The sequence below is a fragment of the Molothrus aeneus genome, chromosome 6 (assembly GCF_037042795.1).
Source record: "Molothrus aeneus isolate 106 chromosome 6, BPBGC_Maene_1.0, whole genome shotgun sequence".
Lineage (NCBI taxonomy): Eukaryota > Metazoa > Chordata > Aves > Passeriformes > Icteridae > Molothrus > Molothrus aeneus.
This window is the reverse complement of record NC_089651.1, coordinates 26135219-26152002: the sequence shown is the minus strand read 5'-3', so window position 1 is coordinate 26152002 and position 16784 is coordinate 26135219. Positions and strand designations below refer to the sequence as shown.

At 40.5% G+C, this 16784-nt stretch overlaps 1 protein-coding gene across 1 annotated transcript in view; it reads left to right on the top strand.

The window, feature by feature from the left end:
- The first annotated feature begins 6231 nt into the window (after positions 1-6231).
- The window catches only part of SPTBN5 (spectrin beta, non-erythrocytic 5), a 90654-nt gene continuing 80101 nt past the window's right edge, over positions 6232-16784 (top strand). The window contains exons 1-7 of the mRNA XM_066552193.1: positions 6232-6342; positions 9302-9469; positions 9967-10086; positions 10770-10927; positions 11811-12039; positions 14931-15562; positions 16532-16670. Coding sequence (XP_066408290.1) covers positions 6232-6342; positions 9302-9469; positions 9967-10086; positions 10770-10927; positions 11811-12039; positions 14931-15562; positions 16532-16670 — 1557 coding nt within the window. The remainder of the gene's footprint in view (positions 6343-9301; positions 9470-9966; positions 10087-10769; positions 10928-11810; positions 12040-14930; positions 15563-16531; positions 16671-16784) is intronic.

Below are 16784 nucleotides of genomic sequence, written 5' to 3'. Positions count from 1 at the left end.
TGGCACTAAGGGTGCTGGGAGCCACTTCCATATGTGAATCCCACAGTTTTCTTTCATCAACAAATGGAGCTAAGAGCTTTATCAGTCCAATATACAAACAACCCCCTAAAATACAGCTGTGAATAAAAATTTTCACTCTCATGCAGCAGTCTTTGTTGGTAGCAGTGAAAAAAATGGAAATACCTCATTTAAATGATAAAAATATGCTAGTTAGATCTGGCATTGCCAACATGGTGATTTCTAAGGCCCAGTTTCAGTTTCATGCTCGAAATATTAAAGCTATTTTGTCACTTGAAAACTTTTATCTATGCTTGTAGGAAATGGAAAGAGACTGAGAGTCCTTTGTCCCATGTGTTCATCTCAAAAAGCCTTTGAAGCTCTTATGTTAACTATTTGAGGTTCAGAAACAGAAGGGAAATTTCAAGATAATATAAACAGCTCCAAGGAGAAAATGTCTTTAACTCATGACTAAACAAGCAAACATATATTTTCTGTTTCAAAAAGATGACTGAACTTCTTCATGCCAGGAAAAATAAATCCATCTGATTTTGCTTTAAGCTGTCCTCTTTTTCAAATGCAGTGAGGGGCTCCAGTTCCTTTGGATGATGTAATTCGACTGTTCTGCTTGAGTTCTGCTCCCTGTTGATGTCATGTCACTGCTAGCCAACTATTCAAAGAGAAAAGCAACTTCTAGTTTAGACTAGAGCACGAGGAGGCTGAGGTTTATAACAACCCAGCATCTTGGGATGCCAGGTTAGATCCTCCCAGGCAGAGCTCAGCTCTAAGAGAAGCTCCATCCACCGTGGACCCCGCTGCCTGCAGGTGGGCGGCACCCTGGGGTGGCTGGTGACAGCAGGTATGTAGGGGGCAGGGCAAGGGGGCTGCCTGGGGGTGTGTATGCTGAAGTCCTTTGGGGAAAGAAGCTGAGGGAAATATGTGGCTATTTTGGGACAGAAGTTCAGCTGAGAGGCCTGTGAAAGCAGGGGATCTCTGCAGACTGAGCTGGAGGTTGCCATGCCGCTCCTCAGCTGCTTTTGACTAACTCCTCCCAACTTTTCTTCAGCTCTAGTATTCCATTCCCAAATGAGTGAACAGCTTCTGCTGCTCCTCCCCAGTGTTCTCAATATCCAAAGTATAGCTCCTCTGTGCCACAGTGAGGTCTAAGATTATGTGTAATGCATGGTTAGGAATGTGCTTAGATGTGGTCAGGAAACATTCTGGGATCGTGGTTCAGTTCACCTGTGTCCACACTACGTTAATGAAACTGAACATCAGCTGTTTGCTGGCACTGGGGAGGGTGGCAGAGGGAAAGGGCCATCTGTGGGACCCAGACTGCTGGCCCCAGGATAATTTCTCTGCTTGCTTCCCACACTGTGAGCTACAAGACTGTAGCCCCAGGAAGGGGCTGCCTTTATACTCCTGGAGTCAATGTCCAGATGTTTTGGGACTCTTGCTTATGGAAGCAACATGGCTGGAAACACAATGGGAGATAAAGGGCTAAGCTGTCATGCACATGTTTACATTTAACATGCTTATTTTCTTTGAGATTTGGGGAACCCTCTCCTTAGCAGGGATCAGACAGGATTTTCCTGTACCTTCAGGAAGGTGTGTGTGCACAGCTTCTGTAAGGGAGGGTGATGGATTGTGCCAAACCTTCCACCTGAGCCATGTGAATAGACCCGGCCCCACCCAAAGGGCAGGAATGCGTGTGGTCACACGGCTCTGAAATCGGAGCTGGCTTTGCTGAGTGACAGCACAGAGCGCTGCTGCAGCAGCTTGGTACAATGAGGGGTTCACTGAGTAACAGGACTGTCAGCTACAAATGGCCTTGCTGGGGATGCTGTAGCACAGGAAGGTGCCTGCACCCAGCTGTGTGTGTGTGTGTGTGTGTGTGTGTGTGTGTGTGTGTGTGTGTGTGTGTGTGTGTGTGTGTGTGTGTGTGTGTGTGTGTGTTCCTCTCTGGCAGACTGCTCCATCCCCGTGGGCAAACGCAATGAGGAGGGGAAGCCGTGCTGCTGCCTGGAGAGCACAGCCTGTGCTGCCCTGGGGAAGCTCATGGTGATCAGCCCTCACTTGAGATCAGGGGTGGGAGCGGTAGCAGCAAACTCAGCATCTGCATCCCTGTGACTACCATTTCTGTGCTTTTTATGGCAAGGGAATTAAACATTTCTTCCCATCTTAGAGAGGGGCTGGGAATTCACATGCATGTTATGAGAGGAGAACAATGATGACATTTAAGAAAAAGAATTCAAATAGAAAGTGTTATGTCCTTCTTTGATTTATGTGGTGTTGCCAGGAGGGGAGGAGCAGTGGGAGATGGGCTGGGAATGGTGGAGTTTTGGGGACAGGCTGCTTGTCCATGAGGTCTGTTTGATCTCCATAGTCTCTGTTTTCCTCTTAAACAGAACAAGATTGTGGGCAGATAAGAAAGGGTGGTAAGAAATCCTAACACATCTTACTGGTGGCTGTTTTGTAGAGGGGGATCTGACATCAGGATCCTTCCTGTTAGGAAGCAAAGAAACACATCTGCCATCATGGAAAACCACTTCAGGCTGGAAACAAGGCACGGGAAGGGTATTCTTTGGGCCCTTCTTCCTGAGGTCAGTGGAAAGGCTTTCCTTCTCTGAAAAGGCAGCAAGAGAGGGCCCATAATTATCCTAGATGGGTGATTTTTTCCTGATCCCTCCAGGAAACTGCACGCAAATACTGTTGTGCCCTTCCTCTTACTTTGTTAGGATATAAATAACTGAGGAAATGGCTTTATTTATCACTGTCACATAAGTGTCCACCATTTAACTTTGAACTTTAGGTAGATATTCAGGAGTTAGTGAAATTTTATACCATATCTTTGATTGCCTTGTATCATCATAAAAAGGAAAGAGAGTGATTTACACATTTTACTATATAGATAATAATTAACTTGCAATAAGGATAAATACCTGCATCCAGGACCAATTCACCCACTGGTCCTCTGCCTCCTATTTGAAAAGAGCAAGGACATTTTCTCAACACACAAAACCTAACCAACCTGTGCCAGATTTAAACCAACAGCTTACAGTACTAGTTGGCTAGTCCAGGGCATGAGTCCAGGAATTTTGAGGGAATATTTTGGGAAATACCTGTAATATAAATATTTAACTTACTTATTTTTAGCAGTTTTATGTGACATTATATATGATATTTCTCTAGTGTGCATATGAAGACATAGAATTAACTGACAAAGTTTTATCTATCCTGAGTTTGGGTGGGTTCCTAATTTCTTTTTATGTTTCCTCCTGTCCTTTTTGGAGGCTAGCTAAACTACACTTGCTAAAAGGGAAAACACTGCTATTCCCTTATCTCAGCTCTGAGCTTGATATTTTTTACAGCCTCTGATTTCAGATGCCTGCCCATTTTCTAGTACTGGCTCCCAGCAGAAACTTTCTGATTCCTGGCAATGATGCCAGGTAAATGTGTCCTGTGCACGTGTCACCTTGTAAAGGCCAGAAAGGACTCACTGCTATCTATATAAGTCACCAGAATTATTTTCCCTTTTGTTATTAATGAGAAGTCCTTGAATAGTAAACTTTGGAATCAGCTGGCTCTGCCAGACTGACTCCATTTGCCCTGCCAGCAGCAGGTATCTGTGCATAAAAGTGTCCTCAAAGCAGTGCTGAGCAAATTCCTAACACTTCACAGTTTCACCTTCTCGTTTGCTGTGTCCCAGTTTAACCACTTGGCTATCGCTCTGATCTTTGTACTCTCTGCTGTGCTTTCATTTCCTGAGTCCATTGTCAGGTTCAATTTTCCAGGTAAGAATTTCTTTAGAAGGGCAGAACCTCCAGTTCAATTGTGCAAGATGCTCTTTACTAGAGCCTCAGAACTATGTATGACTTTTCAATGGGTTTACAGCAATTTTGGTGACTTTCATATATAATTTTTGAGTGTAAGAATTGGACAAGGCCAGTGACAACGTTTACTCATTGTGTCCTGATGGGTTAATTTCTTTCAGATCAGATGAGAGGTTCATGGGTAGATCATAAATACTTGGTCTCTGCTCCTGAAAGCAAAGGTCACTCTGCATTAAAGCAGTGAGGTGAATGTAGGAGTGGATCCAGTGGAAGTCGTTCTTCAGAAAAACCAGCTGCTGAATGTCAGAAAGGACTTCCTCCAAAACTGGGTAAGTCAATTTTTTTCATGTTCTTTGATCTTTTCTTTTCTTGTAATGTACCACTATGACTAGTTTTAGCTCCTAGCACCCTTTATGCGTCCTGAAAATGCAGATAATCTATTATGCATGTATCCTTTAGGTAACCATCTACCCATGCAGGGAGCATTTCTAACTTGATGAAACAGATGAGCTGTTACATGAGGCAGTAGCTCAACAAATAATCTTCCTTTGTACCTAAATGAAACCAGTTCTATCATTATTCAGGGTGACTGCAGTGTTTGGATAGGAACCCTTAAAAAAAAAAGAAGCCTGCAGATGTTCTGAGAAGCATTTGGCAAACTCAGAAATGGCATTATGGGTTACTCAGATATGGATTATTACATGGGAGTGAGCTAATGTCACCTCTCCAGCAGGGAAAGGCAATTCTTTGAATATCTGCTCTTCAAATGGAGAAAACAGGCAGTGCTGAACTTGCCCACAAAATAAGAAAATGTTGAGAATGTTCCCCATAATTCTGTATCAGATTTGCTCAATTCTTCCTTTCATTAGGCTTTCATCTACAGTGATGACCCTTCCCTGTGTGGTTCCTGAACCACCAGGCTTCAATGCTGTCCCTGTTCTGAGGAAGTCAGGCTCTGAGGGTTAAGAAATATCTGCCCCAAAAAGAAATAACAAAAAATGCAGTAACAAATCATTGCTTCTGCACTTTCCACACCTCTTAATATTGTAAAATGGCAAATTTTTTTTTAATACTAATCAGAGCATGGAAAGCTATCAGGTAAGGACTTTCCCATGGCTGCTGTTACTGGTTCCATGTTGCTGTCTTCTCATGCTAGGACAGATAAAGTTTTCTTTCTCAATATTTTATGTTTTATGAATTAAGTGGGTACAAAGCCCATAACTGTTCAGAACTTTGCCTTTGCAAAACAAACATGGAATTTTGGGAAGTATGTCACACTGCTCCACACTCTCACAGGGTCTCAGATGTTTTAATTTTTCATTTTTTTCTCTCTTTGCAGTGGGTTGACAGCAGTAGACACCTCTCTCCTCTCCCATCACTATAACAGGTTTCTTGGTTTCCCAGCCAGGCTGATATCCAGGTTATACTTATCATTATAGAAGTAGTGGTCACTAAAAATGTCCATAGCCATGAATCATGCACTGATTTTTCTTTTTTTAATTTTTTAAAATAATTCTCTTGCCTTCAGAACAGCAAGGCTGCTGTTACAATTTACAATGTAAGCCAAGTGTCTTCAAAAGAGATATTCAGCTGAGCTGAAATCCAGTTTATTGTGTCACAGACACTAAAGGCAAGAGTCCTCCTTTCTAATCTTTCTGAATATTCATCTTGGGTGCTGTGAGGAATTACAAGCCTGACTTTTCACTGGTATGGATGAGGTAGACAAGAGTAGGGAAGAGGAATAATGTTTCCTGACATCCAGGCTAGGACCTTTTTCATGTGATTATGGACCTGTGTTACCATCCTTACTGTGACAAATGTGCAAAAGCTGAACCTGTGAGAGGAAAGAGACAAGATGGTTTAATTTCCTTTCTAAGCAGCTCTGATTTCTGTTGGAAATACTGTGATATGAAAGCCAAGAACAGAATCTCAACCAGCCCTCAGAGAGCACAACACACTTTTTCTTTTCTTTGGAGGTGATTTGCAGATTCCTCCTTCTGGCAGTGTCTAAGATCAGGTCTCTGTAAGGTGCTTTCAGCACACCCAAGGAAGTTATTGATGGCTTACAGGTAGAAGTGGTCCTCATGGGGTCAAGGAGACTGAGTAGAGGCTGAGAGCAAGAAAATAAAGCTGCATAGGTACATGTCACATTTTCATCCTGAAGCTAAAGATATATTTTTAAAGGGTGAGATCAAGCAAGTTAAAAATAATGTTGGTGAAATTGAAGTGCAAAGTGCAAGCTAAAGGAAATGAAGGTAATACACTGGGTGTGGTATTGAATCTTGTACCTGTTGGTGCTGTGTTTCCTATATACACTGGTGTATACTGTTTTTTGTAGGTGGCCTGGCAGATTTTTTTAGAACTCAGCAGCCTACTGAGGTTTCTGGCTTCCTAGGTGACCATGGGCACCGAATATGAAAAAGATCATATCAAAAAGCTGCAGGAGCAGCGTATGTCCATGCAAAAGAAAACCTTCACCAACTGGATGAACAATGTCTTCTCCAGGAATAATGTAGGTAGCTCCTTCAATTTGAAGATTTTGTTCTGGGTTTTGTTTTATTTTATTTTCCCACTGTATCCTTTTTAATGTTATTGTTAATGTATTTTTTCCTGGATGTTGTCACATGCAAGCAAGGAAGGATTTGACTAACCAGAGTGCTCCATTGTCTATCTTTTACCTCACATCTGTCTCCTTTGTCCATGGTACCAGTCTTCTCTGAAATCAGGGTTCATTATGTAGACTGTATAACCCCATCAAATTGTGATGTCCATTGTACAGTGGTGATCCTCTCAGAGAAAAATCCTCATTTGCTTCTTTTACCTGTAAATAAATTATCTGCAGATGTCAGGGTTTCTCCAAGCAATGCTCAATTCCTTATTGCCTGGCCAAAATGTCTGACTTTGGGCTATGCCTGATCAGTTCAGTTCAAGTTGCTGCTCAAAGGATCTGAAAAGGTAGCCCTAATTTTGGGAATTTCAGACATACTGCCATGCAAGTACAGACCAGTTTGTTTTCTGTAGCTCTCAGAATTCAAAAAATCTTCAGAGCCAGTGTGCAGTCGATACGTGTGTGCAAGGTAATGCCAGCATATTCCAGGCTCCAGACTTACTGCAGATAAAGTTTCAGGCAGGAATGATGTAGCTGTGTCACAGAAAGGAATGATGTTATCCAAAACAATTCCGTTTTCTGGAGTCTGTAGTAGACAGTAATGAAAATGGATGTTGGGGACACCAAGCAGGACCAGGCCACTGGGTCCACTGTAGCTCATCACCTTGTTTCAGTACCAGATGTGTTTTTTCAGTGTAATGTTTTGAGTTTGTGATTAATACAAAGGCAGCTGCAGAGCACAACAAACTTTCAAATTTATTTTTCATAACGGGAGTGAACAAATGCAAAACACACGCTTGTTTTGCCACCTGCAGAAAGTTAGGTTTTTATGGTGTAGGAAATTAGTTCTGTTTAGCTGTAGACATTTACTGTCTCATTTTAAAAATACTTTCAAGTTCAGAGATAAAAATGCCACTCTGAAGTTCCTGCAATGTACTTGTTCATGTATCATAAATGTCTGGGGAGCAAAGCCTGTGAGAGCTTTCCAAGCCATTTACGGTAGAGACCGCGCAGAGCTTATCTAGGTCTTCCTGGCAGCTTAGTCCCAGCTTTCCAAGGCAAACTTTGAGGTGATTGGATCATGCTACAGGACACTGCAGTGTTCTCAATTATACTGTTGACTACTTCAAGTCTAGCACTAAGGATGATATTGGACTGAATTTGTTAAGCTATCTGTGACTGGTGTCTTTATGAGAAGAATGAGGCAAAAGCTATTAAAACAACAGCTGGGTGAGACATAAAGCAGATATATGAAGCTTGTCTTTTTACAAATTCAAATTGAACTATTCTTCATTATGGAAGTGTCACAGAATAAAACAGCCTTAACTTTTTTTATTGTAGTATATCATAGGCAGAATTTTAAGTGTTATTAAATATGCAAAAAGGAATAAAGTTAGCAACTTAACAGGGAGGTTTTTTTATTAAGATAATCAGTGCAGCAAGTTGTAAGTCTTTATGCCATACACAGCAGAGATTTAAACACTCTCTAACTTTTTTATACTTCCAGTGTTTTTTCCTTTCTCTGGAGAAAAGATCTCTTAAGCTAATTAGTAACTGATCAGAAATTAGAAGGTGCATGCCTGTTGTCTGTCCTTTCCCGCCTTAGCATGTAAATATTCCCCTTAACACGTACATTTAAAAAAGATAATGGCTCCTTCCTTCCTTCCTTCCTTCCTTCCTTCCTTCCTTCCTTCCTTCCTTCCTTCCTTCCTTCCTTCCTTCCTTCCTTCCTTCCTTCCTTCCTTCCTTCCTTCCTTCCTTCCTTCCTTCCTTCCTTCCTTCCTTCCTTCCTTCCTTCCTTCCTTCCTTCCTTCCTTCCTTCCTTCCTTCCTTCCTTCCTTCCTTCCTTCCTTCCTTCCTTCCTTCCTTCCTTCCTTCCTTCCTTCCTTCCTTCCTTCCTTCCTTCCTTCCTTCCTTCCTTCCTTCCTTCCTTCCTTCCTTCCTTCCTTCCTTCCTTCCTTCCTTCCTTCCTTCCTTCCTTCCTTCCTCCCTCCCTCCCTCCCTCCCTCCCTCCCTCCCTCCCTCCCTTCTTTTTCTTTCCTTCTTTCTCTCTTTTTTTCTTTATCTCTTTCTTTTTCTCTCTCTTTTTTTGATTAAAAAGATGATTTACTGTAATTGCAAAATCACAGTAATTTATTCTTAGGTGTGGTTTATTCTTAGGTATGGTTTTAATGTCACTTCTAGATGGCAAGTGGCATAAGGCCAAAAGGAAACACCCAAGGCAAGTTCTTGTTAGGTCAGAGTACAGACTGTGTCATGTTGTATCACCTAAGCACAGGGTGACCTCATTACTGGCAGCAATAAAGCACATTTTTGTAAATGATCCTAACCTTTCACTTAGTGTGAGATTCTGGCTAAAAATATGGAGACTTTGAGTTGTAGTGCAGGTCCAAGGAGGACGTGACAAACTTTGTTGAGCCTATGGAGTATAAGATGAGTCATTGAATGGAATTATCAGCTCAACTTTCAAATGAAATGCACAGCTCAGAGTAAAATTATTCTGATACAATAAAAGATTCACTTGAATTGGAATAAAAAATGTCATCATTTCCAAAAGATTTGATTTTGAAAATGCTCAATTTTTTATTTTTCAAAATCTCCTACTTTTTCCTTTTTTACTCTATTGAGGGTTTGCATTTTTGTTTGGTTGTTGGGGTTTTTTAACTTCAGACTACTTTCATAATTAATGTAAGTCCTCCTGCAAATCCATTTTTTCTGAATTAAGACTCACCACTCCGTGGATATATGCACTGTCATAGAGAAGACTCACTGGAACATCAAGAAGGTGTTGTTTGTTTCATTTTAGAAGTAGAGGGTTCTCTGTGCCAAATGTTAAGCTGGAGTCTGTACCTGGTCTTTACAGGTAAAGATTGAGATAGAAGATATTTACACAGATTTGAAGGATGGCATCTCTCTCATGAAACTCCTGGAGCTGCTCTCTGGAGAAGCTTTGCCCAAACCAAGCCAAGGAAAGATGAGAGTACACTTTCTAGAGAACAACAGCAAAGCCATCACATTTCTGAAATCCAAGGTAAGTTAATATTGATATTAGAGATCACAACATTTTATGTATGGTATTAATTAATTATAGCCTCCTCATGTTCATTGTGGTTTCCTCCTCTAGTATACAAGAACATATCCTCTGAAGACAGACTAGGGATTTTATTAAAAAGAAAAAAAATTAATCAAATTTAATTTCTTTGTTATTTGAGTAATGTGTTTTAGAAACAGCTAATATTCCATTCCTTTGGAGGAGAGAAATGTGTTTCTTTCCACTCCCTAACCACCAGTTTTCAAAACCATATATAGGAATTTTAAATTTTTGAGGCCACTATCCCTTTGCTAGGCTTTTGCTGAAATTCATCATGAGCTGATATAGGAGCTTGCACGTCTGTGGACTGATGAAAAGATGTAAACATTAAACCTCTTTGCTTAAGAAAAGGACCTGAACACTCTCTCTAGTAACAGTTTGTTACACTGCAAGCTGGACACGAGTGCATTTATGCTGAACAGATACTGGTTTCTTAGCAGGTACAAGTAAAAGTGATTGGTCCTGAGAATATTGTAGATGGTGACAGAACCTTAATCCTGGGCCTTATCTGGATCATCATACTTCGATTTCAGATTTCATCTATCAAACTTGATAAGGTAAAACTGTATCTTTGTCTTTTTGCTTGTGCAATTGTGGGGGTTTTTTTTCAAAGGGACAAAACAGTGACTTGGAGATAGAACATTCATGTTCTTCACCCTACAAATTTTTTACCAACTTTTGACTTCATGTTGAATTTCTCTGTCAATAGTTTTCTCTAGATTTGAGTCCCATGACACTGCTCTGAAGAAGCACATGCTTTTTAAAATCATTTAACGTGTACTCTAAGAACGTGAAAAACAAGGTTCTAAAAGGGTATTATGAAATCAAAGTTGATCAATTCTAACATTAGACCTGAACACATAATATTTTGTTTCTGAGTTCTATTTCACAGCTAAGGATAATAAACTTATTAATAAACAAATAAACTGAACTTTCCTTTCTGCCCGATTTCTACAGACCTTACAGAAGAGAAACATTTAAAATAATTCAGCACCTACATTTTACCTTATAGTTTCTGCATTCATTCATTTCACTTTTTTTTTAAGTTGAAAGCTTCTATTTTTATGTTAAATTTTTCTACCTTTATGACAGATACAGTCTGTAAGCCATGACTTTGAGTGGATCTGTGAATTGAACAAAAGTAATACGAAGTGACCTTTGGGAACATAAGCGTAAACTCACTGATAATATTTTCATATATTGTTGACACCAATTTTTCTTTTCCCTGTTCTCTTCACAGGAAGAATTTGGAGGTAGAGCTGATGTTCTATTTGCCAATGAAGCCTTATTGCTATGGTGTCAGCATAAAACTGCCAGCTATTCCAATGTGAGTGTGAAGGACTTCTCCAAAAGTTGGAGTGATGGGCTGGCCTTCAATGCACTCATACATGCTCACAGGTAAGATTTGATGGATCAGTTCGGGCAGAGTTGCTCATTGCTGTTTCTAGCTCTGACACAAGTTGTTCCAGGGTCTGAATTACAAGTTTTTGTCAAGAAACTGTTAGATACTCTCTGCCCTTTCTTACTGAAGACTCTTCTTTCTTAAATTCTCTCTCTCCTTGGAAGGAAGAACAAAAAGCTCCTGCTTGGAAGCTCCTTTACTTGGGTATAATATTGAATTTTCAGGGGAATATCAGGTATCTGAACAGTACTGCCCATTTGGTCTTAGCCCCTCAGTCATGTTCCCTTTGCTCTTTTTCTAAAATCTTTTTCAGCCAGTGATTTTATTGTATGAACTTTGGAGCATGTATATCTTCCTGTTCAATTGTAATAGAGTAAGCAACTTCTCAGTCTCTTTTTTTCTCCCTTCTCTGTCCCTTTGAAAAAGAGTGAAGGAAATAGCCAAAAGCAGGAGAGAAAAACCATCTATGATAACCTTGAACACTTCTTTGTCCTCAACAGTTCTGCTATATCTTACAGGGGATACCATAGTGGGATTGTGGAACTTCCCCAGCTGGGAGTCACCTCCCTTCTTACAACTGTCTCTCTAGTGGGCTTTGGTTTTCACCCACTGGGGAAGAGGAGAAATAAGGGCAGACATTTGTTGGGAGTGGTAATTCAATTTCATAGAAAACAATTTTCTTCCTGCTATGTGGGCAAGGGACAATGCTCTTAAATGAAGTTCAGGGTCAAAGTAATTCCAGCGTTAATGTCACGTAAATTAACAGTTACATGACTATTAACTTAGTCTCATAAACAGTTTACGGTTTATGATCTGAAAGAATTTACTACAAACATAAATCTTCCTTCATCTCCATGCCCTCTTTTTCTCCTTGCCCAGGCCTGATCTTATCCACTATAGCTCACTGCGGCAGGAGCAGCCCATTAAAAACCTGAACAATGCCTTTGATGTTGCTGAGAAAGAGTTTGGAATCAGCAAACTGCTTGATGCTGAGGATGTGGCAGTGCCCTATCCAGATGAGAGATCCATCATGACTTATGTGTCACTCTATTACCACTACTTCTCCAGGCTGAAACAAGGCCAGACAATACAAAAGAGACTTAATAAGGTAAGTGCATTGCTATCTTTGGAAGTTATAAGTTAAAAAGGTAAAGCTAAATTTAATTTGGAACTGTGGGGGGTTTTCTGCAAGCTCAACTTCAGGATCATTTTAACTGAATCAAAAGGCACAGCCATCTGAAAGACGTGGTACCTTGAGACTTGTACCTGTACACTCTCTGATGTCCAAGAGGGTTGCAATTATCTCACTGAAAATCAATCCCTTTTTGACCTCACAGTTTCTGTTTGAGAATAGATAGGGTTCCAAGGCAGCTTGAGGCATAGAGATCTCAATAAAATTTGAAGAAGATTAAGACTAGGCAAAAGCAGTCCTAATCAACAGTTTTCTCATTTAATAGGAATGATGATCCCTTCCTCTATAGAGCTACTTTGGATTTTGATCTCCTTTGAAAATCCTCATCCTTTCTTTCTAACTCTTAATGTGAAAAATGAAAAAAACCCAACCAAACAAAAAGCCCAAAGAAATGAAACAAAACCAAAACAACTTAATACCACCACCACCACCACCACCAAATAAAACTGAGAGAATGCTAGCTAAATTGGCTTAATTTTTAAAAAAATTATTGATTTTTTATTAATTTTTTATTAAATTTAGCTAAGTTATGGGTTTTTTTCTGTTTCCACATACAATTCACCTCACATAAAAATGAGCTATATTAAAAATTTCTTGTATCCCACTGATGGAAAACTAAAGGAATTTGGTAGTTGTTCCTCTGAAGACCACTTCCTTTGAGAGAATTTGTCTTCTATCTCCAGAGAATTCTGTTCTTGTTTTGACAAAACTACAAAAGAAGTAGCCTGCAGAAAACCTACACATCCAGGATGGGTCCTATGAACATCCGGATTCAGAGAACTGCCTGTGCAGTTGAGAGGGGGAGTACATTGCTTAGAGGGAGGAACAAAAATTCACACTGAGACTTCCCTGGTGGTGACAAGGTGAAAAGGTTTTGCAAAACAGGGTTTGGTCAGCTAAAAATGTGGTCTGGGTCAAGGATCAGATGATCCTGTAGCATGGCTCCCCACAGCACTGAGCCTGTTAGTGTGGAAGGAGTTTCTGGAGGATGCTTTTTTTGTCAGAAAACTCAATGTTAGGTAGTCCTGCAAGGAGCAGGGAGTTGGACTGAATGGGCCTTAGGGGTCCCTACCAATTAGAGATACTCTAGGATGATAAGTATTAGAGCAGCATGTTCTCCAAAAGGATGCATTGGATGAGAGCAGGATTTGGAATTCAGTCAAAGCTTGGGCATCAGTCAGGAGAGTGGGCAGTAGGACTCCACAGCTCTACACATGGGTCACTGGATTTTGGCCAGGAAGCATTATTTATCTTCTGATAAACATGAAATAGTCCTTGAGTCCACAAGCATGTATTAGAGGAAGTGTAAGGAGCAAGCAGGCCATAACTTTTGTATTTTATGAGTAAGCAGTTTGCTTACTCTGTCTTTCTCATTGTGCTCCACTGTTTTTTCCTTTTTTTCATAGTTATAGTTATTCTTTCTTTTCTCTCTCTCCACTTACCTGCTTCTTTTTCTCCCTTTGACTCCTTCCCTATTTTTAGCCTGTCTCGAATATTGCATTCCCATCGTCCCGCATTTCTGACACACACAATCAGAAGGAGAAGGAAACAGATGTTAATCTCTTCATGTCCTTATACCCCTCAAACAGATGGCTCTGAATTTGCTAATAGGATTGGGAGGGAAGCCTGAATGTGTCAAGGAAGCCTTTGGGTTCAGACTAAGTGTATGACCAGGATGGCAGAGAGAAACAGCTCTGGAAGGCAAATCTCCTTTCCCTCTCTCACCTGAGGTCTAAGATCTGCATTTGCTTGGGTCTTTCAGCAAGAACTGGGTACGATGGCAGAAAATTCAGAAGGGAGCCCTGATGTCATGGGCTGCTTTTCCTGCACCAAAGTTGGTGCTGTTTTACAGCTCTTACAAAACTGCAGCACTTAGTGATTGCCAAGTGCACTTTCTGGTAAGCAAAAGCAGATTACCACTTGGAAGGACTGGGTCTTTTCCCAGTGCCATCTCCCTCACTAATCTGCCTGGCTGGGGCAGGCAAACTCAGGAGAATGATAGAGACAGCATTATTCAGCACTACACCTGACATTTGTAGGAATAAAGATCTGTGTCTTTACTAAGTTAGGGTGAGGAAAAAAATAATATGAAGTAAAAAGACAAAGATGGAAAAAATGTAAAATGGAAAGAAAGGATAATTTGATTCTAACACCTTTTGTTTCATTAGGGATTCAATTCTAGATGTTTGCTCCAGTATTTACCTGAACTTGAAATAAAGGCAAGTCAGGCCACAAATGAAACAGATAAATGTCTTGGTCTTGAAAAGTTAGTATTAAATCAGAGTTAACATCCCTACTAAAGCCCTGTTTGACCAAAAAAACGTTTTCTAGTAATTTTAATAAAGAGAAACAGTTCCAACAGAAGAGATGGAGAAGGAGATGTTTGACCACAGTCTGCTGTGTGCATGTGAGAACCAGGATCTTGTCAGATGGTCTCCTAAATCCTAAGTGGTGAAGCTAAAAGGGTGTAGTTACAGATTAGCCTAGAATTGTTTGGGGTTGAGGAATGAGACTGGTAAAAAAAATCTGTTTTTTTTTCAATTGTGAAACAAAAATTGTGAACCATGCTGTTTATTCCAAAATATTTTCTTAAATAAGAACTGAAATGAAACATTAAATAATATTGATTTATCTGTGTTTTATGGAAGGCTGTTCTAGCATTTCACCTAGCCTCAGATGTGACAGCTATTAGCACATCAATATAAAAATATGCTAATATGATGACTGCTGGAGGCACTGCTTTCTGTTCACCCACCATGCTTCATTCTGTTTCTTATGTGGCTTGTCATTTTATATTCCCATTTCAGATTGTGTTCCTCCTGAAGGAGATAGATGACTTGAAGCTCCAGTATGAGCAGATGGTCTCTGACCTGCTGAAATGGATTAAACAGAAGGTGGTGGAACTGGATGACCATCATTTCCCCAACTCTCTTCAGGAAATGTGGCTGCTCATGGCTAACTTTAAAACCTTCCGCACTGTGGAGAAACCCCCCAAATACCAAGAGAAGGGCATGATTGAAGCTCATCTCTTCAACATCAGGACCAAGCAGAGAGCCAACAATCAACGGCCATACTTGCCCCCAGAGGGGAAGATGCTGCAGGATGTGGAAAAGCACTGGATCATCCTGGAAAAGTCAGAGCACAACCGTGGAAAAGCACTGCAGAAGGAGATGCTGAGGCTGGAAAGGCTGGAACAGCTAGCCCAGAGGTTCCTGAAGAAGGCAGCCCTGCGTGAGTCCTACTTGGAAGACATGAGGAAAGTGATCGGGAAGCAGGACTTCTGGCCAGAGAGTGTGGACAGGATGGAGGCTGCCAGTAAGAAGCTGGAAGCCATTGTGGCAGATGTGCTGCCCAGGAGGGAACGCTTCACAGCTTTGGATGAAATGGCCTCCGTTATCAGCCAGGAGAACTATCACAGCAAAGATCAAATCTTGCAGAAGTGAGTGATGGCTGAGAAACTCTGTGGTAGTGGAGGTCAATATTAGTTGAAATTCTGTGGCGTGGTAGAAGGAAATTAATCATAACTGTGAATCCTATCTTTGCTCCTCATGAGTAGAACTGTCAGCAATTTCTTCTACCTGTGAACAGCAGATAAGACAAACACTTAATCTTCTTCAAAATTCTAACTTTTTTCCTTGAATGATCAAAGCCTCAGACCAATTTAGAGTGAAAAATATTTTTAAGGTATTTTTGTTATTTATGAAAGTGTACCTACAAATTTCTACCAAATATTCTATCTGCCATGAAAAAATGCTTAGAGAGATACTATTTTTTCCCCAAACCAACACATTTCTATTTCAGTCTGCAATTTGGGGAGATATGAATTGTTTAAGGCATGGTATTCTCAGATTAACTCCATTTTGGAGAGAAATTATATATTCTCTGATTATCTCAGGTTATTATATAACCTGATTTGTGAGTATCTAAGAATGCCATACAAACAACTTCTCTCATGGTGCTTTTCTAAATTCAGACAAAATCAAGACCCTCTGTGAAAACTCAGAAAATCAGTTTAAAAATAGTAAATCAGACTATGAGATCAGATTGTGATTTATGATGTGGTTTAGATTAATGTTTTACTTTAAGCAGCCATTTAAAGAACACTTCTTCATTTTCCAGCCTTTCCACTGTATCAAGCAAAACACTGTAGCAAATAAAAAGATGTTTTATGAACATCCTTAAAAGTAATGTCTAAATTTTAAGAAGTCAATGACAGTTGATGTGCTAGTCAAAATTCCTATAATAACATTCTTTTGACCTGTTTTGTGTTCCTGGCCTGTCCTTGTACACTGATGTCAAGAGTCATGTGTGTTCATTTAATTCCTCTAAAGCTGCAAGCACTGAGAATCCTCCAGTGATGCCCAAGGTCTTTGGTCCAAACTGTTAATTTCTTTCCCTTCCATTGCAGGCAAAGGAACATTTCAAAGCAATGGCAGGACCTCCTGGATCAGCTGCAGAGACGAGAACAATCCCTGGGAACCATGCAGGAAATTCTGGGCCTCCTGAGGGACATAGATGCCATTACAGAGGAGCTGAAAGAGCTGCAGGTACTGAGCCCTCTCCAGCAGCACACAACTTGCAGTGCTGCCAATGTGTGTCCCCATGTTCCAGGGACTGGCTGCTGCCAACAGGAGATAAGTCTATCAGCTATAGAAAAAATA